Genomic DNA, 26,706 nt, shown 5'->3' on the forward strand with positions numbered 1-26,706 from the left:
ATAAATTTAGAAACCAGATTGACTTCATCCTAGTGTGAAGACATTGGAAGACTTCAGTCTTAGGTTGTAAAACCTTTCCCAGAGCTGACTGTGGTAGTGATCACATTCTTCTATCCATGAAAATGCACATTAAGCTTAAATCTACCAAGAAGAGTGAAGAAAGACAGCTGGGACTCAGAAACAAGGAATCTATTTGCAATTTTGATGAACTTGTAATACCAAAACTTTACAAGATCAGTTTTGAAAAGGAAGCACCAGCATCACAAATATGGGACAGAATGAAGAATGTTGTTTCCTTGTCACTTCCGACTTCAGAACATTCGCAGAATGCAAAACATCCGTGGATATCGCAGTCCACACTACAGTTAAACGAAGAGAGAAGCCATCCGAAGAAAACTGGTATCTACACTACCCAGGATCGAGACATATACAAGAACCTGTGCAGAGTAATACAGCGGAATTGAAGAAAGGACAAAGCACATTTCATTAATGGTATCTGTAATGAAATAGAACAGCATCATAATAGCAATCAGGTATGTAATCTCTTCAAGAAAATCAGCAGCGTCACCGGTGAATTTAATCGTCGTACGTGAGTGGTAGATGTTGAGAAGGGTAGCCCTATCAGAGATAAGAAAGATGTTATTGCAAAGTGGAAGCAGTGCTGTAAAAAGTTGTACTCTGGAATTAACAAAAGTATGGAAAATCAAGCAGTTGAGCAACATACTTTGGAACCTACAATTTTCTGCAGTGAAATAGAAAATGTGATTCAACATCTGAAGCCCCTGGTGTAGATAGTATATCTGTAGAAATGATCAAAGAAATTGTACAGGAAAGTATTAATGTGCTGCATTCATTGTATAAAAGAATATGGGAAACTGGGAAGTGACTGGATGACTGTTCAGAGTCTCTCTTCATCCCCTTACACAAGAAAGGGTCTATCAGGAACTGCTCCAACTACTGTACTATTGCCCTCATATCTCACTGATGTAAAATTTTGCTCTACATCTTGAACCAACGTTTGAAGCCATACATTCAGCCTCACATATCCACAGAACAAGCAGTTTTTGTTGTAGGGAAAGGAACTCGTGAACAGATCCTCAAAATAAGACAAATTATAGAAAAATCATGAGAGTTCTGTGTTCCTCTTTTCATGTGCTTCCTTGACTATAGGAAAGCCTTTGACTGTGTTGTCTGGGAAAAGTTGTGGCAGGTGCTTGCAGAGTTCGGTGCCTGATCCCACTTGATAGCATTAATCAAAAGTCTATACAATAATCACTTCACAGTTATAAAGACAAGTGCTGGCAGGTCTGATTCTTTAGAGTATCCAAAGGTGTGAGACAGTGTTGTGTCCTATCCCAACAACTGTACAACATCTATGCAGAACATTGCATTAGGAAAGCTCTTGATGGTTGAAGCATAGGCATCTCAATTGATGGGAGAACTATCAACAACCTCCGGTTTGCTGATGACACTGTGCTTTTAGCCAACAGCGAAGAAGAGCTTGCTGAGCTGCTAACAAGAATAAATGACATTAGTCTAGCATATGGATTAGAGATCAACTTCAGCAAGTCCAAACTCGTGATAATTGATTGAGAAGAAGAGATCCAGCTCACAGATCGATTAAAGGAACTGGAAGTCATGCATTCTTTCATCTACCTTGGGTCAACCATCTGCAGCACAGGAAGTTGTGAAGATGAGATAAGAAGACAGATCATGCTAGGGCATGTGGCTATGAAGAGGCTCACCAAGGTCTTGCAGAGCAGAGCAATAACAAATAGCACAGAGATCCAGCTTTTATGGTTGCAAAACATGGACAACCAAGGCCAGAGACAAACAGTGCATTGATGCATTTGAGCTTTGGTGCTGACATAGGATGCTACGAATAAAATGTACCAAAAGGAGAACAAATCTGTCCATTATTGAACATCTCGATATCTCCATATGCCTTTCTTCTCCAGTCACTGAAAAAATTCTCCAGTTATTTGGCCATATTGTGAGAAGAGACGGAGAAAATAATCTTGCAAGGAAAAATCAAAGGCACAAGACCACAAGGAAGAGCAGTGAGCAGATGAATAGATCAAATCAAGATCTCCGGTCTACCTCTTCAGCAGGCACGAAGAGAAGCTGGCAACCATCCAGGATGGAGACACTTGGTTCATGGGGTCATGACACTCAGCAATGAGCATGATGACTTATGAAGAGACCAAGAGATGAACACACTGAGCACATTCAGAAGGATGTAGGTTGCAGTAGTTACTCAGAGATGAAGAAGCTTGCACAGGATAGAGTAGCATAGAGAGCTGCGTCAAACCAGCCTCGGGACTGAAGACAACAACAACAACAACAACAACAACAACAACAAGAGGCCATGAAACCAGTCTCTGGACTCAAGACCACAACAACAACAACAACAACAACAGGCCATCATGTGTGATACCCATATATCGTTCACCCATTATTTGAGAATAAGACCTCTTAGTGATTTGCATCAAACTTTACACATAATTTTATACCTGTATGAAACTTTTATTGGCATCCCCCCACATTATGGTAAAAAGAAAAAAAGTTTATTACGTACTACATTATTGCTGGCCATTTTCGCATCAGGCATGATGTTTTCATTTATTACTTCTTTACTACTAACTATATATGCAACACATTTTGAAGGTAGTGTTCACGTATACCACTGAATGTATGTGCAAAATTATGATATTCTATGACACATAGCACGGGATATCTTATGTCATAAACAGTGATAGGCAGGATATATTATGTCATAAACAGTGAGAGGCATGAAAAATTGCCACATCATGCATGACATTTAGGTTTATTATTACTAACTTGCTGAACCATTTTTGGTGAAATTTGGTAAGGGGATAGCTTGAACCATGAGGAAGAACATAGGCTACTTTAAAAATTGTGTAGTACAAGATACTGATTTGAAGAATAATATGTGAAGTAGGGAAAATATTTACTTTGAAAAAGATATTAACTCTTTGAGTTTTGAATTTCATCATAAGTGTGAAAATGCTTTTCTGATTAGATGTGTGCTATGTGATACAATTCAAAGCAAGGAATACAATGCATCTACAATCTTCATTGTGTTTAATCTATACTCCCACACTATTTGTTGCATAATGTACTTGTTGCATAATATATAGCTACTACGTGCACTATCCAGTACTTGAAAATAAGAGCACTTAGTGACTTGCACCAAACTTAACACATAATTTCAAACCTGTACAAAATTTTTTATCACTTAAAACCCCTGCAGAATGATGAAAGGAAAAAAGTGTATCGCTTACTACGGTTTCACTGTGTGTGCAGTAAAACTGTCACATCAGGCATTATGTTTTAATTCATTACTACTAGCTATATTCGTGACACATTTTACAGGCAGTGTTCACATATAGGACTGAATATATGTGCAAAATTGTATCACCAGACGGCACATAGTTCACGAGATATGATGTAATAAATACTGAGATGTGCGAAAAACTGCTGCATCATGGTATGGCATTTGAATTTATTACTTCTTTGATAGTAACTCATTAGCAATGCATATAGCACACAATATCAACATATGCCACTCAAGGTACCTACGAAATTATATCATTGTACATTACAGAGAGAGGGAGAAGAGGAGATTGACTAATAGAATTGAAATTAATGCATACCTGGGTAACGCCGGATAGTGAGCTTATATAAAATAAAAGTGGTAACAACGTTCATAGAAATATATAAGCTGTCATTCTTCTCCGAATCATCTGTGAATGAAACTTCACTTGACATGCATAATAATCACAATTTATCACAGACATAACAGTAATTTTCAGGGAGCAGCTGTGAATGAAAAGTTAGTTGTTTTGTAGCAGGTGACAAAAGGGGGAGAGGAGGGTATAGAAGTTGCAGTAAAGTGCAAAGAAGAAACTTGGCTAAGCTGTGAGACACTAATATACAGGTTAAGACAGATTTCTCAAGAAGAGACATGTTTTATATTACATTGCCACTTTACAGATGATTTGTATTGCTGTAGCATCTTCAGACACCTGTATTTCTTTCTTTTTCTTCCTTCCCCCCATGAAAGAAAATCTGTTTCTGAAACTTAAGATGTCATTATTTTTAGTCTTTATGCTGGAAATCAGTTGTTGGAGAGAACATAAAAAAATATTAGCTCACTGAAAAGTGATGACTCTTCCAGTTATTACAGTATTTCATAAGGAGAGGCCCCAGTGATACAATCGACTTTTTGCAACCACGTATGTGGTGGTGTAGGTTAAGAACCCAGGTATCACTCTCCCTCTAGAGCATTAAATTAGCACAATATCTGCAACTGCCACCGTAACATATCTTATTTCCCCATTGGGTGCAAAATCATTAGTGGATTTGAAATTACCAATCCTAGATCAGTTTTTGGTTTATTTTTTGCATTTTCCTATTGCATTAGTTTTGTGAGTGTGCGGCATTTAAAATTTACGACAATGCAAATTCAACAACCAGCAATGTTATGACAAAAGAATGGAGGAATTTGATGATGAATTTGTGTGAGTATAGAAAGGTAGCTTTTATGGTTCATCCATTGGGTAAGAACAATTTGTGTTTCAGATGTTTGTATGATGATTTCCATCCAAAAAACTGTACATCTCACAATAAAAAATAGATTTTTGTGGCTGTTGCACAATCAATATGAATACTAGTAACTATTTTGTTGTTGTTGTGGTTGTTGTTTGTCGCTTGATCGGTACTTTTAAATGATTACATATTGCGTTATATATTATATATAAATAGAATTAAAACCACATGGACAAAGAATCCATATCAAAAAAGTATGGCAGGAAGACAATATAAGAACAAATAAGGAAGTAAATACAATAGTTAAACTGACTTAGCAAAAGAATTAGAAAATTTAAAACCCTTACATTTGAAGCAAATAACTGTAGAAAAATAAAAATTAAAAAAAATAAATATTGTGGGATTATAACAGGATTCAAACACGCCATTTATCAATTTTATGTAATACATAGTTTAGTGTCCCCACCAGTGGACATGGCTACGAAGGTAGATGAGCTGGTTGTGGTTATTGTGGTGGAATAGTGCAAAAAAAAGCCATGAGGGGGTGCTTACAATGTGTGGTGTGACAGAACCACTGACTGTATTGTTTATCTGTGGGTGACAGTAAGCCGTCAAAGGGGGGTTCTGTCATTGATCACTGCGACCATGTGCTGTTTCCGTGTGCTCAGTCATAAACCACCTGTGCCTGCCATGTATTGTGTTTATCCCCATGCACATCTCTATGCGTTTCAGACTTTCTGGTTCCCCATAGTGGACCCACATGTCAAGTTTGCATTTTTTCTTGTGGAGTTCTGTCCTCTGGCTTGTTATCAAGGAACCTTTGGCCCATGGAGTACCTTGTGTTGACAGTGTTTTTAGCAGTGTTGTCACGTCTGTGCAGATGCTAAAGTGGCGACAAAGAACATATTACATGAGTGATGCTTCTATTTTTTGCCCCCTTTCAAAGTGCTAATTCTGGGCCACTATGGACTCAGCATTTCTGCAGTGCTGGCAGGAACAGTTGCACCTACAGAAAGAGCTTCAGCAGCATCATCATCATGAGAAGACTGCAGGGGTTGCTAAACCAGAAAGTGGATGCCATATGCTGGTTTCAATGAGTCTACAGAAATGTGGGAAAATTACCTACGTCAATTCTTGCTGCACTGCCAGGCAAGGTGTATTGTTGATCCAGTTGACAAATGTATCTTGTTTATGTCCAGCAGTGTGAGATTGTAAGAAATTGCGCAAAATTTGAAGCAGTCCACTGAGTCTGAGTAACTCCCTTCGATGAACTTTGTCAGATGCTTATGTTGTAGTTTGGACATCAAACCCATGTGATGATGGCACGGTTGCTGTTTCACGAGGAGCCAAGCACCCTGTCAGTCGTATGCGGCTTGGAACGCTGATGCAGGTTCTCTCATGCAAGTGTGGTTTTGAGTATCCCATATGTGCTACCTCATAGGTCCAAACTAGGGTGTTGACCTAGTCTGATCCTTCTGTGGCCGACGTTGCTCAATCGTAGAATTGCATGAGTGTACAGTGGTGGCAAGGGACATCCTTTCTGACAATTGGTAGATGGTGCAATTAGATGTACGTGGTAAACAGCCCCCGGTGCACCGTGGGGCTACTCAGGCACCCTCCCATACTTCAGGTCACCATGTTTTGACACCATTGATGATTCTGGCACAGTGACATTGCAATGCTATTCGTCACCTGTGTTGAGCTCTGCGTATCTGCATAGCTCTTGGCATCGTAATCCCCGCCTGTGGCATCTTTTGGGTCTTCAGCTTACTCTCCTTCCACTAAAAGGGTGAACCAGCAATCCTGCTCCTGTTGTCTCTTCATACATATTTGACATGATTGCCTGCATATGGAGGCCGTGTGTGGGGTATGCCATCAGGAGGGTCATTTAGCAACTGTTTGTAACAGTTAGCAAGCTGTGGGTTGGTCCTTGGATGCCCCTTTGTTTTCACTGGACTCTGGAGCTATTGCTAGCACCCCACATGGATCGCCCCAGCACATTTTACTGATGTTGGATGTGGGTAGGCATCTGGTTGAATTTTGAATACACAGCAGTGACAGTCAGCCCCATTAATGTACAAGGAGAGGTCCCCAGGGGTGGGATAGACTTTTTGAAACTATCAATATTGTGGTGTAGGTTAGGATCCAATTCTCATCCTGCAGCCATGCACCCTGGGGAGCCCCATTTCAAAGTGACTGACAAAAAAATTTGTAATTTTTCATTATGTTCTACACTCTTAGTACTGACAGTAATACTGATGTTGAATGGTACCTTAGCGTAGTGGCTAGCATACAAGACTGATGTGCAAAAGGTTAAGGGTTCAAGTATTGTCAGCTACTTTAATTTTTTCATTTTTAAATAGTTACTGAAGTGCCTTTGATCATTATTTTTATTTGGTTGATTATTTTAAGTATAAATTTTAAAAAATTCTAATCCTTTGTTCCATCATTTTAATCATCTTATTAACTTTTTCATTTAATCTTATTTTTTCTTCCTGTCATTCTATTTTCATTTGCAAGCTTTGTGCTTGCAATTTTAATTAGTTTTATTTATCTATCGGAATATTTAGACATTTGAAAATGCTTATCTGTTGGTTAAAAAACAAAAGACAAAATAATCTATATGTATCGGCTGTTAAATGGTGTCCAAAATGTACTTTTCATTACATACAAAATGTACATAGTTTGGATGGCAATCAGCACAGAAACATTTGATACACAAATTCATTTTGCACTATGGACAAATGAAGCAGATGAAGGAGATGAAGGCCTAAACGAAAGAAGATACTATAAATAAATGCACAAAATTAGGAATAGCAATAATGAATGCAATAACATACACAAAAATATAAGGTAATTAAATGGAACAAATTAAGACAAAATTAATACAAAAAATTGTTAAAATTACATGCACAAAGATTCCAAATCAAAACAGAATGATAGGAAGAAAAAATAAGAGAAAATGAAAAAAACTTTTGTCATCATTAAAATGTGATGACATAGGATTAGAAATTTTAAAAAATTACATTTAAACCAATTAAATGAATAAAAATAATCACCAAAGTCATCTCAAAAAACTATTTAAAATTAATATAAATTGGGGCATCTGATTTGATTTGAACCCCCAGCCTTCCTCATGTCGATCTCATAGACTAACCTCTGTGCTACAATATCAGTAGTTGTATCATTGTCAAATTTAAGGCTCTTGCACATCATGCAATATAACAACATTTTTTTCATTGATTATTTGCAAAGGAGGGCCTACCAGGGTGAATGGTTGCAGTGTGAGATACCTGGGGCCCTAACCTACGTTACCGTATAGATGGTTTCAAAAAGCCCATTCCAGTGCTGTGGACCTCTCCTTGACACGTACAAGCTCTGGGGCTGCCCAGTGCTGCAACGGCTGCTACGTCAAGTTGTGTCTTATTGTAAACAGTGTTATTCCTTAGCAGGAGCAATTGTCCATTCCTGCACATAATAAGAATGTAAAATGGCTACTTACATTCTTAGTGATAAATTCCCCATTGGTGTAAAATATTTTTGTGTTAGAAGCTTTTTCTGCAGTTGGCTTTTTGATAGTTCTTGAAGACCATTCAGTGCCTCAGTCTGTCACTTTTCAGGGTTGATTTAAAATTCCTTGAGCCAGGCAGAAAATTTCAAGGCACTCATTTCCCTCGCATCATCAGTAGTATCTAAATGTTGTTGCCTCCACCCATTCCCTTCTCCATACACAACAAGGTAAAGGTCGAGTTGCAGTGTTGGCAGAATCAGACTCTCGTTTCTCCTATTTTGGTGATTCAGAAGCCCTGCAGCACGGTACACCTATACTGTGATTTTAAGCAGACAAAAAGTGCACCAAGTGTCGTGGATTTGTACCCAATTCAATGGGTGGAGGAGTTGTTGATGAAGTTGTCAGGTTTCAGAATTTTTTGCACATCTCCAGTTGCCATTGGATACAGCTTCTAAGGTTTTTTTTGGTACTCCCCTTTGGGCTATATCAGTTAATTGCTTGCCTTTTGGAATTGCATCTGCACCGGGAATTTATAAATTATATTTGGAGCAGTTGATTCAAGGCATTCCTTGTTGCGTAATTTACATTGATGACATCTGGGTTATGGGCTCTACCTGCGAGGAGCATTTACGAAACCTACAGATGGTTTTCCAACACCTTCTTGGGAATGGCCTTCATTGCAAGCTGGAAATGTGCAGTCTTTTCTTCCCAGAGGTGCATTTTAGGGACATGTGCAGAGTGGAGATGTTCTTGTCCCTGCGGATGATCACAACAAAGCATTGTCAACTTGCCAGTGTCCAAGAACATGAAAGAGCTCCAGTCCTTTTTGGGCAAGATTTTGTGTTATGCTAAGTTCGTTCCCCAGGCCACCCTCCTAAGCAGCTTTGGTGAAAAGGCATTGAGTTTGTTTGGTCTGTGTATTGTCAACAGGCCCCGTCTTTCTTCTTTTAAGCCTGGTAATGCTTTAACCATGGACTGTGAAACTTCGCAGTATGGCATTGGTGCAGTTCTGTCCCACCAGAACCTGGATGCCACTAAGCAGCCCATTACTAATGCATCCAAGATACTTTCCATGGTGCATCATGATTATTCACAGGCGCAAAGGAAGCACTGGCTATTGTTTCAGAATTAAAATGTTTCATGTTTTCTTTTGTGGAGCAAGGTTCCTCTTCATCACTGACCACAAGCCGTTGGTTTCCTTATGTGGCCCTCATACCAAGCTTCCAGATAGGCCTGTAAACCAACTGCAGAGGTAGGCCTTTACACCAACTGCTGATGTAGGCCTTCTTTCCCAGTAATCACTGATGTGATATTCGTTACTGCTGATGAGCTTTCATTGTGGAGCCCGATCCAGATTTCAATCGACAGGGGGCTCTTGTGTTACATTGGATGCTACCTTGCAGCAAGCCTTGTCAGATTTTCCTTTGACAGTCCAAGAAGTTCCAACCGCCACAGCCGCTGACCCGCTTTTCCAGAAAACTGGTTTAGCTGTCCAAGGGGGTTGGCTGGACTGCATCTCTTTGGGTGCAGATCCAACATGGGATACGTTTTGTCTCCTATGTGATCAATTCTACATTTTCCATTGGGTGTCCTCATGCTGGCCACAGAAGAGCAGTGATTGTCCCCTTAGCATTGCGTCCTTCCATACTCCAGTTGCTGCATGCATTGCATCGGTGTACGACCTTAGTGTGACATCGTGTCTACTGGTTGGCATTCAATCACAACATCAAACATTTAATGTGAGCATGCACTGTTGTGCTAATTTTCCTGTTGGCTGGTCCTAAAGCACCATTGTGACGTGGTACACATTGATGTTACTGGTCCATTTCTGGTCAGCTCGGGTTTGTTAGTGGTCGATGCTTTGTCAAATTATTTCCCCTTACATAGTCAAGCTGTTCTCCACATCATCAGCTGTCACTCTTCCCGCACTGTCTAGTCAGTTTTGCCACTGAAGGATTCTCCAGGACCTTCGTGTCCAATAACGGTCAGCAATTTGTGTCACTGGAGTTTGAAGACTTTTGCATTTGTATTGGATTCAGCGTCTGACTACTGCCATATTTCACCCATCTTCTAAATTGGATATGGAGCACTTTGTGCATACATTCAAGACACAAATGAAGAAGTCCATGCCTGCTTCTTCTCATGACAATACTATGTCGTGCTTTCTGGGTACGTAGCAGGTGATGCTGATGAGTTGGTGCAGTCTGGCACAACATTTGCGTGGGCACCAGCTACAGGATCCCCTAGGAGGATCCCCTATATTTGTTGCATTCTGAGTCACATGCCCCAGACCACTGTAACCTGCCACATTTTCCCCATGGGGCAGCCGTTTGGTCCTGGTCTTTCGGCCAGCAGTAGGATTGGCTATTGTTTGTTGTGGTGGGCAGAACAGGTCGGCAGCATTTGTGGCAGATGTTGGTCATAAGCAGCTGAGATGCCATGTAAATCAGTTGTGCCTACACCCTGTTGGATCATCACCTCTGTGGTCTTCCAGGTGGCAGGGTTGGCCATGACGCTGTTCCAGGTGTGGGCTCCCCCTTGCAGTGGTGTGCTTCTTTGTTGCCACCCCTTTTGTTCTCTGTGCCATTCTGCTTTTGCCTGCAGCCTCAGACCCCAGCAAGGCTCACTCCTGTGCATCCTGATGTGGAGCTTATGGACTTTGACTCCTCCTCCTCCTCCTCCTCTCAGGTGGATATGGTCTCGCCTCTGCCGCTGCCAATGGGCTGACTATTGCCTTTGCCTCCGCACCCTTCCACCCCTTTAGCAGAGCTGGCATTGTCTCCTTTCTTGTCCAGTCTGCTGCCAGGGTCTCTGGCACTCTCTCTGGTTCCATACTGGAGGTCATGGCCTAAGCTTGTCCATTTTTGGTCCTGTATGGTCTTTTCAAGGAGAAGGGATGTAGTATCCTCATCATCGGATATCACGGTAGAGAGAGATGAGTTGTCATGAGCTGTTTCTCGCGGCAGAATAGTATGGGCAGACCTGCTGATGGAAGTGTTTACCTTTGGGTGACAGTAAGCAGTGGTTCGCAGATCTAATGCACCACTGCAGATCTGAGCTTGTGCCTTGTGACTTGTGCCTATTGCTGTTCCCTTATCCCTGTCTTGCATGAATTTCACTGCAGTGGACAACTTTTAATGGCAAATTATGTGGCATTTTCAATCAGTCAAGAGGCTGAAAATGCATGCAGGACATAACACCAGTAGGGAGTGCCCACTACAGTGAACTTAGTGCATTTGCAGCTTTAGGACTGATTGAAAGTGCCAAAGAAACGACCATTAACAGCTGTCCACTGTAGTGGTTGCTATGCGCCACAGCATTATGCTCAGTCATCACTCACCTATGCCTGCCATGTGTTGTGTTTATACCTGTGGTTGTGAACTCTCTGCTTCTCCATACATTGACCCACATGGTGGTTTTTCATTTCCTCTTGCTGAGTTTTGTTTGTCAGCTTCTTGTCAAACCACTGCCAGCCAACACATTACCTTGTACCAGAAGTATTGTGTAGTGGCATAGTCATGCAAACTCAGATACTAAACATAGTATAATGAATTACACAGAAACTATGAGGTGTAGCACTAGCACTTGGATAAATTAATCACAAAGTTCTGTTCTGCCTGTTTAGCATTTAGAAGTATCCCTTACTTTGTTATCCTACAAATGGAATTGCTAGCATTTATTCACTCAACACTGTCCTATGGCTTAATCTTCTAGAGCATGATGAAAATTTCATTATGATGGGGGACTGAAATTCAATAGCTGGAAAGGAAGAGAAATAAAAATAACAGGGGAACCTGCACTAGGGAAAAGGAATGAAAGGAGATGCCAGCTCATAGAATTTTGTACAGAACTCAGTTTAATCATTGCAGACCTTTGGTTTAAGGATCATGAAAGAAGGTTGTATACATGGTAAAGAAATGATATGCATTGTGTGTAAAATACTTTTATTCAAATTTACAACTGGTTTCATGTCAACTGAAGATGCATCCGCTGGTGATCTGTAGAAAAATTAATAAAGAAAAGAAATTTTTACAAAGAATTCATGACAATGGTCTGACAATATAAAAAGATACTGAAAAGTATTATCATACAGAAATACTTGAAAAGCACTCACAGAGGTTCAGTTTAACAACTCATTGCAGGAAGGTAACTGCCTTAGAACCACTCCCCATCATTCGTACCTATTATAAACATGTAGCATGTGAAAGGCGGTAATCTGTATTTACGATGAAGGGGATAGCGTAGAACGCATAGAAATAAAACCTGAATAAAGGCCATGTGGAACAGAGTTGTAAACTAGTAATGCACCTAGACAATTCCAGTCATGAACCCAACAAATGAGAAGAGTCTTACCGTGCCATAAGCAGGAAGATGGTTGGGTGACAGCAGGCAAGACAGTATTGACCACTCTAGAATGTGGAAAATGTTGACAGGTGGCATCAGAGGCAACAAAAATAAAACCGTCGCTGTAGAAGGCGTAAAGGGTGGGGACATGGGGCAGCTGAATATATGTTAAACTACTTAAAAAGTATGTAAGATGGTTTAGAAAAGATAAGATTGAGTCCAATTAAAATTCCATGTGTGTGTCTGCTTTGCAAATAAATATAATAGAGTATTAGTGGAAAATCACATAAGGCTAATCTGGGAAGCTAAAAACCTGTGATATTAACAAAGTGGACTATAGGAGGAATTTCTACCTGCTTAGACAGTTAAAAGTAGCTAAAAGACCCTCATGTTGCAAATTTGTGCACACATTTAGGATGGAATCAGGAAATCTTTTTAAACCATGGTAAATTTCAATCTCTTCTAAAACATCAAGGGTATTACCTTTACTTTTGAAATGTAGTACGTGCATACTCTTTCAAATGTGACCAGTTTTGCACAAATGCGCGCTTAGTGCTGCATTTGAACTAGAATCATTTATGTGCTCCTCCTGTCTGATCTATATATTTAGCATTATAATCTCACAAATGATCCTGTATATCCATTATTACTTAAAGTTATCTCATATTGCTGTCTCTCATTTTCTTCTGTAGGGAGACTGCAATACAAAAATTACTTTAAGTAAGGTTTATAGCTTCTCAAATTAGCCTTTTGCATTTTTCCACTAATATTGTATTGTATTAGTGAAGAAGAATATTTGTATTACCATGTGGGCTTTATTAATAGTTTACATTTTAATCGTCCACTTTCATTTCTTTTATAAATGGGGCTCATTCTTTTCTACACTGTGTTACGTATTTTCTAAGTAGTGTAGCACTTGTTCAGCCACCCCCCACCCTTCTCACCTTCTATAACGACATTTTTGTTTCTGTCGCCTCTGATGCCACCTGTAAACATCTTCTGCATTACAGAGCTGTCAATACTGCCTTGCCTGCTGCCACCCAACCCCCTTCCTATTTGTGGCCTGGTAAGGCTGTTCCTTTTTATTGGGTTCATACCTTGAAATTGTCTAGGTGAGTTACTAGTCTACAGCTTTGTTTGTTCCATAAGTTCTACGCTATCCCCTTCATTTTAAATATGGCCTACTGCCTTTAGCACACTATTTTTTATAACTTGACATGAATGGTGGGGACTGTCCCTAAGTCAGTTACATTTTGGCTATGAGTTGTTAAATAGAATCTCTGTGAGCACTTTTCAGGTATTGCTATACAATACTATTTTTCAGTATCCCTTTATTCTTCAGACCATTGTGTGTAAAAAAAATTATTTATTAATTTTTGTACAGATCACCGGAGGATGCATCTTCAATTGACATGAAACTGATTGTGACTATGAATAAAAGTATTTGACAGTCAGTGCAGATCACTTCATTCAGTGTGTGGAAATTTGGCTCTGGTTGCTGGAGACACTGAAAGGTTTCTAATTAATTATGTAATGATAAGGCAGAGATTTTGAAATCAGATTTTAATCTGCAAAATATTTGCAAGAGCGGATATAGATTCTGACCATAATTTATTGGTAATGAACCACAGGTTAAAACTGAAAAAAGTAGATTCTGATCATAATTTATTGGTTATGATATGCAGATTAAAACTGAAAAAAAAGAAATTAAGAAGATGGAAACTAGATAAACTGAAAGAACAAGAGATTGTTGAGAGTTTCATAGGAAGCAGTAAGCACCTATTGACTGAAACAGGGGAAAGGAATACAAAAGGAGATGGAGGGGTAACTTGGCAAATGAAATAATGAAGGCAGCAGAGGATCGGCATCGACAATAAAGCATTGGGTAATACATGAGATATTGAAGTTTTGCTGACAGGAGAAAATTAAGCTGGCTAAGAGAAGGCAGACTTGTAAAAATGCGATTGGCAGGAATTGGAAAATGGCAAATCAGAAATGGCTAACAGAAGAAATGAAAAACTGTAGAACCATGTATGACTGTGGGAAAGATATATTCCACATATAGGAAAAATAAGCAACCTTTGGAGAAAATTTGAAAGAGTGCACCTGGTGTAGACAACATTCCTTCAGAATTACTAAGAGCCTTCGGAAAACAAAGCACAAAAAAACTATTTCACCTTGTATGCAAGATGTATGAGACAGGTGAAATAACGTCAGACTTCAAGCACAATGTTATAATTCAAATTCTCTAGAAGAAAACTCAGTAGGCATGAATATTACTAAACAATAATTCTAATAATTCATCATTGCAAAATACAGACATGAATACAGATATGAGGAAAGATCAGTTTGGGTCCCAAATAAATGTATGAGAACATGGGCCTACACCAACACTAGAATTTCAATGTGTTGACTGAGATGCACTCTTAGAAATTCTGTAATCATGCATGTAAAATACTGAGAGCAAATTGATATTTACAACTTGTACAGAAACCAAAGTGCAGTTATAAGAGTCAAAATGCACAGAAGAGAGTGGAGTAGTTATTCAGGTTGTCTATTGAACAAGCAGTAAAGGAAACCAAGGAGAAATTTGGAAAGTGAATCAAAGTTCAGGAAGAAAAAAATGCAAACTTTGAGGCTTGACTTTCCCTGCAAGGAGGTTGCGGGGCATATTCCGCACCCATACCTTTCCTCTCTCTGCTGCAGCCAGGTGGCAGTGGGTGATGGCATGCGTACGCTTCCAACATCCCCTGCATAAAGTGCCAGGTTATATTGTGTGTACAGTAGATCAGGAAACAAGATACTGAAATTAGTAGACTGAGTGCTGTAGAATTAGAAGGGATATAAAATGAAGATTGGCAGTAAAAAGGAAAGCTTTCAAGAAAAGAGAAATATGTTAACACTGAATATCTATTTAGGTGTTAGAAAGTCTTTTTCTGAACGTATTTGTGTGGATTTGCTGTGCAGGGAAGTGAGATGTGCTTGATAGGCAGTAAGCCTATAGACAAAACTAGAATAGAAAGTTTTGAAGTGTCATGTTCCACAAGAATTCTGAAGATTTGTTTGATAAGTTGGATAACTAATGAAGAAGTGCTGCATCAATTTAAAGAGAAAAGAGAGGTGTGTCACAACTTTACTAAAAGGAAGGACTGGTTGACAGGATATATCATGATTAAGGTGGCTGTAGTCCTTGGATAAGTTAAACAAGAAGCTTGAAGCATCAAGGAATAGTCAATTCAGTAATGGAGGGAAATGTGTCGGGGTTAAAAATTGTAGAGGAAGACAAAGACTTGAATACTGTTAGCAAGTTCAAATGAATGTAGGTTGCAGTACTTAAACAGGGATGAAATGGCTCTCACAGGATAAGAGCTACTGCTGGTACTTTTGTAGAGTATACTAACAAGAAGTTATGACTAGTATTAATGTATTAACAGAATTTACTTCCCTGAATCTGAATGTTTTGATAAAATGTTAGAGGAGTGGCTAATGAAGTATTCTTTCTTTTTGTTTTTTAATATTCAGTTTCCTGCCTGATGTTCAGTGGCAACCTATTATAGAATTTTGTACCAGAGAGAATGATTTATAATCTGCATGGATGTTATTTTTATTTCTGTTACTGCACTTATGAATTGCAGAGTTCATGCGAAATTAATTATTGTTGTTAACCACAAATACCATTACAGAGAATGTGCATAGGTACGAATAAGTGTAAGAATCCCTCAACTGCATGTAGGGACACTTTTAATGCCTTTCACGTTGATAGCAACCTTTACCGGCATATCAAAATAAACAGGCATCCTGTGGGTATGGCCCATATGGTCTAGTAAATATTTCTGCTTCTTAATTTGATTATATGACGCTGATCCAATTATTATTTTGCCAAATGCTGCAGTAAGTCAGTGATATTGCGTTGTGCTGTGTTGTAATGTAAGTCAAGCCCTCTTTGTCATCCTCATGCACAAACCAGTACTTTCTTTTAACTCTGCAGTACATGCAGTAGAAAAATTCCTCTTTATACCCAGTGCTTTTCAAGTAATCAGGAAACCATTGCATTTCTGTCACACCGTGTTGAACAACCTGCTGCTTCAATTAGTGAAACCTTCCCTGTTTGAGCTTGTAATGGTACTGAATTACGTAACCATTACGGCACCTCACCTGAACCTCTCGATACCAGTAATATTCTACTGTTTTTCTGTTAACTACTTAACGTATTTCTGAGACAACAGTCAGATTTGATTTCATTTGTGATACATCAATATGTTTATATTGCAATGATATTATTCTTATGTGTATTCTTTCTTTTGTCGCTATGATCTTTGACGTACTTGTAACTCTGATTTTTGGGCGCGTAAGCGATAGTTAGTTAGTTGTTAACTTGTTAGAGATTCGGACCTTGAAAACTTCAAGTCTTGGACGTCATGTTGGAAAGACGCTCAACGTAGTCAGCTTATAAAATGTGAACTTTAACAGTGACTGTGAGGAAGATGTTACCAAGTATGTTTTGTATTGTGAAGCGATGTCTAGTGTGTCGCGTGATATTGCAATAAAAGCAATTAAAACGAAGTGTAACTTAATTTTGGAGTGCTGATTATTTTTTTACATCACCATTGTCCAGCAAAAGTGTAATCTCCAAGGATGGTTTGTGAAGCGCATCTACGTAACTTATGAATATAGCAGAATAAAACCTAGGCCTATTTGCATCCGAGCTTGGAATCATAATCACCTAGATTTTCAACGATTGAGCCATGATAATACGAGACCAGCGTGGGAAACACAAAAAGATGAGTGCCTAGTTTCTTCATTATTATATGAAATGACTATTAACTGTGCTCTAATGACACCTGCCACATAATATGACTGTTGTTGCCCGAAAATGCAGTATTTAGCAGCGTGAGCAACACCACAATCGTTATTAAAATTTTGACCTTTGTTGTGGTAGGGTTGTTAGAAGCTCTCTCAAAATTTAGTGTGTAGAAGCAGCATTCTTTTATTTATTCTTCATTTGATGCCCCTACAAATATTTGCTTCTATGAAAAGACATTTTCTTCTTGCTCCACAGTTGCTTGTGGCTTCTGCTTAAAATTAGCATTGTATTGTGTGCGTGAACTGATTGTGAACCATGAAATTGTATATACAGATTTCTCAAGAGAGTCATGGCTGTAATTTGCATCCCTTATCAGTTGCTACAATTTACATTTTGCACAATTCTGATAATAAAAGCAAACAGTGGCAGAACACTTTGTCCTCTTGCCTCCCTGCAACAGAATCATCAGAAATCATACCATGTTGGGTTAACAGTGAACTTCACTTTTTGTTGGTAACCTTGAAAATCAACATTGCTGTAGAGGAGTAGAAACATTAGCACCATTTTTAAGCTTGTTTTTCATTTGTTGTGCCTTAATTCAAGTGTTCTGTGTGAACATATTTCTGTTATCATTAATTTGCCTCATGTAGAAATGAATACTATCATTTGCAGAATCAGTTCAATTTCGATTACAATTCGGTGCCGGCAAAGTACAGTTTAAGTGTGGTAGATGCTCATAAAAAGCAAAGTACACTGGATACATTCCCACTGGTGCCAACATGATGAAATTTGCTTCCTGCTTGTGATTCCCCTCCACACATATGTCCTAGTGTCCAGCCAAGTAGGTGACACACTTCCCACTCTCACCCTTCTGAATTCTTAAAGTTAAATCTGTGTGTGACCTCATTTGCCAAAGCTTTATCTGCAAATGTAAGTCAGTCCCTACAATAAGCTATTACACAATGTAAAAACATCGAGTGCAGCAACAGCAATTTAATTCTCAAATGTAAGATGACCCTGTATATTTTTTAATGACAAATTTGGAAAGAACCTTGTCTTATATTTAAACAATGGAAAATCTGGAACGGGATAATGATTATATTATGAAAATATAAAAAAATTGTAACTGTTCTCGAAAGAACAGATACCATTGATGACCGTGCAGCTTCTCTAGAATAAATGATAATTAATTGAAACCCTCAGCTGCCGACTGGTGTTGTTGAAGTACCTCGATGGGGACAGCTGAAAATGTGAGCCCTGAACGGGACGCAAACCCAGGATCTCCTGCTTACATGGCAGATGCTCTATCCATCTGCGCCACTGAGGACACAGATGAATAGCGTGACTGCAGGGACTTATCCCATGCACACTCCCCGTGAGAACCACAGTCCCAACTGTCCACAATCTACATACATAATGTACCTAATAGATATTTGCCCATCCACTCATCATCAAAGGTATCTGTTCTTTCAAGAACAGTTACTATCTTCATATATAGTTAAAGGCTACCTGGCCATTGATCTTCATCTGTGTGAATGCGCACAGGTTGCCCGAACTCATACGGAAATCGTCACCTTAGTTGGTGTGAGTAATGAGTGGATGGGCAAATATCTATTAGATACATTACGTATGTAGATGTTGGACAGCTGTAAATGTCTCTGACTCATTGTAAATGCTTCTATTTGTCCATCATGATCAGATAAACTATTAATTTAGAAATAAACTATTAATTTATAAACAAATTATCAATCACTGTTGCACTATTTTTGTCCCTGTTGAGGGTCCCTCGGTGCCCTTGATCAGAATTATTAGAAATGAAATTAGTAGTGAAATCTCCTCATACACTCACATCTCAGTTGTTTCTGCTAGCTTTTTAGTAGTCTCTCTACGTTGAGGACCTGTAGATTGTCAGAACTGTCGTCTTGTATGTTTCCAAATAGCCTCTACTTTTATAATGCACCAGAATATTTGGGCTCATGGTTGTAATTTCTATTTAACATAAATGTTTGTGTTTGAAAGGTGTTACTTTGTCATTATATTGGCAGCTGATAGTAATCTTTTTTTTCTTCCCCCTCCCCCCCCCCCCTTTCGATTTATAATTTCATCAGTATGTACACCTAAATCTTTTTAAATCCTGCCTTCTTTACCTACCTCAAATCATATGTCAAATTTGTCACAGCTGTTGTGCCCTTGATGTGCAGAATTGAATATACTGTTTTCTTAAAAGAAGAGAGAGAGAGGGGTCATTTGTAGAAGAGCAATTAATAGTTATTTTATACACATTATTTACAATTTTCTGTATTGGGATTGATTATGGTACAAGTCATTCAAAAAAGAACTAAATTATTTCATGTGTGTTAAATGAAAGATCTATAATATGTACGAGAAGGCCACATTGATGATTTCTCCCAATCAGAGAAATATCTGCTACGTAACGGTCCACTGCAAATGGTAGCAGAATATAAATTAAAATTCAGTAAATTTGTATTTTACTTTGGTGATTTTTGAACCGTAAATTTCATCAGTATGTACACCTAAATCTTTTTAAATCCTGCCTTCTTTACCTACCTCAAATCATATGTCAAATTTGTCACAGCTGTTGTGCCCTTGATGTGCAGAATTGAATATACTGTTTTCTTAAAATTAAGAGAGAGAGGGGGTCATTTGTAGAAGAGCAATTAATAGTTATTTTATACACGTTATTTACAATTTTCTGTATTGGGATTGATTGTGGTACATGTCATTCAAAACTTCAGTTAAAAAGGACTTTACTTGCCGAGCTCTTCTGCCATGCTATAAGTGGAATCATAACAATTACAGTTGTATAAACTATTGCCCCCCCCCCCCCCACATACATACACACACACACTCTCTCAAAGGAGGGACAGCAGCCTTTTCAATAGTTGCAGGGACAACAGTCTGGATGATTGGCTGATCTGGCCTTGTAACATTAACCAAAATGGCCTTGCTGTGCTGGAACTGAGAACAGCTGAAAGCAAGGGGAAACTACAGCCATAAATTTTCCCAGGGGCATGCTGCTTTATTGTATGATTAAATGATGATGGCATCCTCTTGAGTGAAATATTCTGGAGATAAAATAGTCCCCCATTTGAATCTCCAGGCAGGGACCACTCGTGAGGAAGTCATTATCCAGAGAAAGAAAACTGGCATTCTATGGATTGGAGCATGGAACATCAGGTCCCTTAATTGAGCAGGTAGGTTAGAAAATTTAAAAAGGGGAATGGATAGGTTAAAGTTAGATTTAGTGGAAATTAGTGAAGTTTGGTGGCAGGAGGAACAAGATTTCTGGCTAGGTGACGACAGGGTTATAAACACAAAATCAAATAGGGGTAATGCTGGAGTAGGTTTAATAATGAATAAAAAAAAAATAGGAGCACAGGTAAGCTACTACGAACAGCATTATTGTAGCCAAGATAGACACAAAGCCCATGCCTACCACAGTATTACAAGATTGTATGCCAAGTAGCTCTGCAGAGGATGAAGAGATTGAAGAAATGTATGATGCGATAAAAGAAATTATTCCGATAGGGAAGGGAGATGAAGATTTAATAGTTGTGGGGGACTGGAATTTGATAGTAGGAAAAGGAAGAGAAGGAAAACTAGTAGGTGAATATGGACTGGGGGAAAGAAGTGAAAGAGGAAGCCGCCTGGTTGAATTTTGCGCAGAGCATAATTTAATCAGAGCTAACCCTTGGTTTAAGAATCATGAAAGAAGGTTGTATATGTGTAAGAGGCTTGGAGACACTGGAAGGTTTCAGATGGATTATATAATGGTAAGACAGAGACTCAGGAACCAGGTTTTAAACTGAAGACATTTCAAGGCCACAATTTATTGGTTATGAAATGTAGATTAAAACTGAAGAAACTGCAAAAAGGCAGGAATTTAAGGAGATGGGACCTAGATATACTGAAAGAACCAGAGGTTGTCATGAGTTTCAGAGAGAGTATTACGGAACAACTGACAAGAACGAGAGATGGAACAACTGACAAGAACGAGAGAAAGAAATGCAGTAGAAGAAGAGTGGATAGCTTTGAGAGATGAAATAGCAAAGGCAGCAGAGGATCAAGTAGGTAAAAAGATGAGAGCTAGTAGAGATCCTTGGGTAACAGAAGATATATTGAATTTAATTGATGAAAGGAGAAAATATAACAATACAGTAAGTAAAGCAGGTGAAAAGGAATACAAACGTCTCAAAAATGAGGTCGACAGGAAGTGGAAAATGGCTAATCAGGTATGGCTAGAGGACAAATGTAAGGATGTATAGAGGTATATATCACAGGGGTGACATAGATACTGCCTGCAGGAAAATTAAAGAATATCAAGAGCTCAGATGGAAAACGTGTTCTAAGCAAAGAAGGGAATGCAGAAAGATGGAAGGAGTATATTGAGGGTCTATACATGGACGATGTACTTGAGGACAATATAATGGAAATGAAAGAGGTTGTAGATGAAGATGAAATGGGAGATATGATACTGCATGAAGAATATGACAGAGAACTGAAAGACCTAAGTCAAAACAAGGCCCTGGGTATATACAACATTTGATTAGAACTACTGATAGCCTTGGGAGAGTCATCCATGACAAATTTCTACCATCTGGTGAGCAAAATGTATGAGACAGGCGAAATACCATGAGACTTTAAGAAGAATATAATAATTTCAGTTCCAAAGAAAGCAGGTGTTGACAGGTGTGAAAATTACCAAACTGTCAGTTTAATTGGTCACGGCTGCAAAATACTAACACGAAATCTTTACAGACAAATGGAAAAACAGATAGAAGCTGACCTCAGGGAACATCAGTTTGGATTCTGTAGAAATGTAGGAACATGGGAGGCAATACTGACCTTGTGACTTACCTTAGAAGATAGGTTAAGGGAAGGCGAACCTACATTTCACTTAGAGAAAGCTTTTGACAATGTTGACTGGAATACTCTCTTTCAAATTCTCAGGGAGTGAAAAGCTATTTACAATTTGTACAGAAGCTGGATGGCAGTTACGAGAACTGAGGGGCATGAAAGGGAGGCAGTGATTGAGAAAGGAGTGAGACACGGTTGTAGCCAAACTGTGATACTATTCAATCTGAATATTGAGCAAGCAGTAAAGGAAACAAAAGAAAAATTTGGAGTAGGAATTAAAATCCATGGAGAAGAAATAAAAACTTTGAGGTTTCCCAATGACATTTTAGTTCTGTCAGAGAAAGCAAAGGGCCTGGAAGAGCACTTGAACGGAATGGACAGTTTCTTGAAAGGAGGATATAAGATGAACATCAACAAAAGCAAAATGAGGCTAATGGAAAGTAGTCAAACTAAATCAGGTGATGCTGAGCGAATTGGATTAGGAAATGAGACACTTAAAGTAGTAAAGGAGTTTTGCTGTTTAGGGAGCAAAATAACTGATGGTGGACAAAGTAGAGAGGATATAAAATGTAGACTGGCTATGGCAAGGAAAGCATTGAAGAAGAAGAAGAGGAATTTGTTAACATCGAGTAAAGATTTAAGTGTCAGGAAGTCGTTTCTGAAAGTATTTGTATGGATTGTAGCCATGTGTGGAAGTGAACATGGACGATAAATAGTTTAGACAAAAAAGAGAATAGAAGTTTTTGAAATGTGGTGCTACAGAAGAATGCTGAAGATTAGGTGGGTAGATCACACAACTAATGAGGAGGTACTGAATAGAATTGAGAAGAGAAATTTGTGGCACTACTTGACTAGAAGAAGTGATCGGTTGGTATGACACGTTCTGAGGTATCAAGGGATCACCAGTTTAATATTGGAAGGAAGCATGGAGGGTAAAAATCTTAGAGGGAGACCAAGAGCTGAATACACTAAGCAGATTCAGAAGGATGTAGTTTGCAGTAGTAACTCAGGGGTGAAGAAGCTTGCACAGGATAGAGTAGTGTGGAGAGCTGCATCAAACCAGTCTCTGGACTGAAGACAACAACAACAAACTATTGTTGTAATGTATACAAAATTAAGCCTAAAATAATAAAAATTGTGAATTTTCAAAACTTTGAGTACAATATTAAGTTTTGCAAAAGGACAACAAATATCTGATGCAAGCAAAATTTTGCAGAAAGTTAGCTTTCTGTACAAATTGTAAACAATGTCATTTTTAAACAATTATGTCCAAATAACATTAAATTTTGTACTAATTACAAAATAATTTCAACTACATTATTGTCACTAGATCTCATGGAAGAGTTTTAAAGTTTAGTTTCACAAGTTTCTTATTTCATTATGAGATATACTATAAAACAGAATTAACTGGTGCAACAATGAAATAATTATACTCTTAAGTTTGGTAGCAACTGTACGTTCATACAACATTAAGTAACAAATGACTAAACATTAACCATAATTGTAAAACATTAGCACACTCACATTCGGACATCAAATGCTTCACTATCGGGGTGTATTGACTGGTAAAGTACGGAATCTGGTACTTACTCATGTCTACCGTTGATGAAGTATGAAGTACACCTTTCTGAATTCTTTTTATTGAGTATAGAATGAGGCATCTTTCCTATACTGTTAATTCCATAAAAGTCCAATTTTACAACAAAATGTTGGAATTTACATTGTCAGATGCCTTGGATAAATCACAGAAAGAAGTCTTAGTGCTGTGTTTTTATTTAATCCTTATAAAATCCTGTGAGTGAATGTAAAGATAAGATCTGAGTGGAGCAACCCCTATGACCTCCAAATTGTGATATGCTAAGTTTATTATTATTATTATGAAGATGGAACACTATTTTAGGGTACATCACCCCTTCAAAAAAATTGAAAGTGATGTCAGCAGTGAAACGGCTCAGTCATTATTAACATCATTCCTGTCATCTTTCTTATAAATGGGCATAACAGTTGCATATTTTAATCTTTCTGAAAAAATTGATTTGATTTGGTGACACATGACATATTTCAAAGAGGCTAGTAGTTATTAAATGACAACTCTTTGAAATTTTATTGGAAATGCCACAAACACTGTATCAGTTTTGTATTTTTGAGAACGTTTTTTACTTTTTTTTCGCGTGGAGATGTGGCTGAGAGTGCGTTCTCAACATACTGCCATGATTTTTCTTCTGAGCTTCTTGGCCTTATTGTCTCTATATAATTTAAGAAGTAGCAATTAATAATACCTACTATCTGTGAACATTAATTAATAAGCTTTCCATTCAAATCAACAGAGATTTTATCTTGTGCTGTGAGCTATTCTTCTGTTCTTTTTTACCATTTCATACAGATTTAATTCCATTATCAGAATGATTAAATGTGCGCGTAATGTGCATACTTCTAGATTTTTTAATAACTTTTTTTAAGAAGATGGTTTAGTTTTTGTAGTATGCACATAAATCAGGATCTTCACTTGTTCTTGTTAGCATTTGCATTTACATTTTCCATTTCCCATCACTAACCCACGTTTTTTTGCATGGCTTCTTAAGTCTTTTCTATTTAGTTCATAGAACACAGTGTGTGAAAAAATGAGTGAATGATGATTATCATTATTCGTGATCTGTAAAAAATTGTTTCAGAAGATTGTCAAGATTTATAAATACCCCTTATTTTCTTCTATTGATAGACAAGTTTAAAAATGCCATTTGTTAGAAGTTTGGTTGTAAGTGAACCAATTTACATTAAGTGTGAAATAATTCTTGGCTCGATTCAAGAATATTTATTTTTTTACTATTCTTAAATATGTAAATGCAAAAGAAAGTGAAATATGGGTATTATGTTATTGTAGTGATTTGGGTTGTTTTAATAAAAGCTTTTTTTTATAATCAGTCACTCTTTCTTGAAAAGATTTTATGAATAAAATTTAAGACAGTGATTAAGAGTACTTACTATACCTGAACTATGATACTTGCTTACTAGTTATCACTTTTACTGTTTTCTAACTTGTATTAAACGTGAGTTGTTGGAGGAAGGAAAAATTTTTGCTTTGTAGTTATATGTATATATGCCAAGAGTATACATGTAAATGTGTATGAAGTGGCTTTAACAGCGTCCTCCTTCTCTTTATTTGCAGGTCGTATACATTCGGGAATGAGTGTAGTGAAGAGGATAGGACTTGTAGAGACAGATAAAAATGACAGGCCAGTGGATGATGTAAAAATAACCAGAGGTGTTGTAAGATCACATTGATCTTGCTTAACTGAGTGATTGTATCACCCTATTTTGTAAAATAAATGTTTTATGAAACTCAATCTTTGAACTATGATAATTTACTGTTATAATAAATATACAAGTAGTTACATGAATAATGAAGAAATTATGTGCTTTTAGCGGAGAAAGGATAAATAGGTTTCACTGGAAGTGCAGTGCATATGGAGATCCATTTCATTACCTAGTGAAATATATTTCATACTTGATAACAAGTATACTGCAACATCATAAGTGATACAAAGCAAATTACTGCTGCTCAAGAGCACCCAGAGTTGCAGAGCAAGCTTGCCACATTTATCATAGAACACATTCATAATCTTACACTTCATTTAAATCAGTCAGACTTGAGCATTATTAAATGAACACAGATGGATAATTTTTGTAAGTGGTACCAAATTTTTGACCTGTGTGTAGTGTGTGTTACTAAATTTAGGTAAATATATTGTGTGTTCAAAATCATAAGAATAAACAATAATTTCAATCATTCCAAACCAGAATTCAGCAGACATCTAATAAAAGATCATTTTATTTACTTGGAATGAGCTTGCTTCTTAAATTATTTAATTTCACAGAATGCAGGACAATCATTAGTACCTGTAAATAATATAGTAATCTGCCATAGTGATATTAAATCAGAAGAACATAAATTACAAGATGTGGTGAACAACTACACTGGACAGAGAGCTGCTTGAACTGAAGCATAGTGTAAGTCATAAATAATATAGTATTGGGAGTTGAAGGTGTCGTTGGTGGGTAGTTCCTATGGCTTGGAAGTCTTAAGACTTTGCCTGAAAGTTTGACATGTTTCTCTTGTGACTGAAACTCCACTACCTTCTTCGAAACTGTCAGTCCTAAAGCAATTTATAACAATTGTCATAATATTATTGCACCCACTCAAAAAATAAAGTTGTGTAAAACTTATTGGAGGCTGTATGTCAGACTAAAACTGCAGAGGTCTGGGGTTCAATCCTTGTTGCAATGCAAGTTGAACCAAAAGTCCCCTAATAACTAGTTGATTGATTCAGATCAGTTGCCGGACGAAGGCAAGAATACACCATGGCCAGTAGGACCTTACATAGTAAAGCACTGCAAAGTTGAAACCAACATTCAAGTTGAAATCAGTATTACTTTTTTCAGTTCAAATCATGAATAAGAACAGGTATGTAGCATGAGTAGGTACAACACAGTAACCTCAGTTACAGTATGTTACAATCAGGCATTTTTCAGGAAGTCTTACCATGACCGTGTAAACAAAAAGAATGAAAAACAGATTGGCAGTTTTAATCAGTCATAG

The 26,706-nt window shown here is 37.9% G+C and overlaps 1 protein-coding gene across 1 annotated transcript in view; it reads left to right on the plus strand.

Moving 5' to 3' along the window:
• The window catches only part of LOC126187658 (peptidyl-prolyl cis-trans isomerase-like 1), a 102,115-nt gene extending 76,662 nt beyond the window's left edge, over positions 1–25,453 (plus strand). The window contains exon 5 of the mRNA XM_049928874.1: positions 25,276–25,453. Within this exon, the coding sequence (XP_049784831.1) occupies positions 25,276–25,391 (116 nt within the window). The 3' untranslated portion in view covers positions 25,392–25,453. The remainder of the gene's footprint in view (positions 1–25,275) is intronic.
• Positions 25,454–26,706: the final 1,253 nt, after the last annotated feature.

This window comes from Schistocerca cancellata, chromosome 5 (assembly GCF_023864275.1).
Source record: "Schistocerca cancellata isolate TAMUIC-IGC-003103 chromosome 5, iqSchCanc2.1, whole genome shotgun sequence".
NCBI classification, from domain to species: domain Eukaryota; kingdom Metazoa; phylum Arthropoda; class Insecta; order Orthoptera; family Acrididae; genus Schistocerca; species Schistocerca cancellata.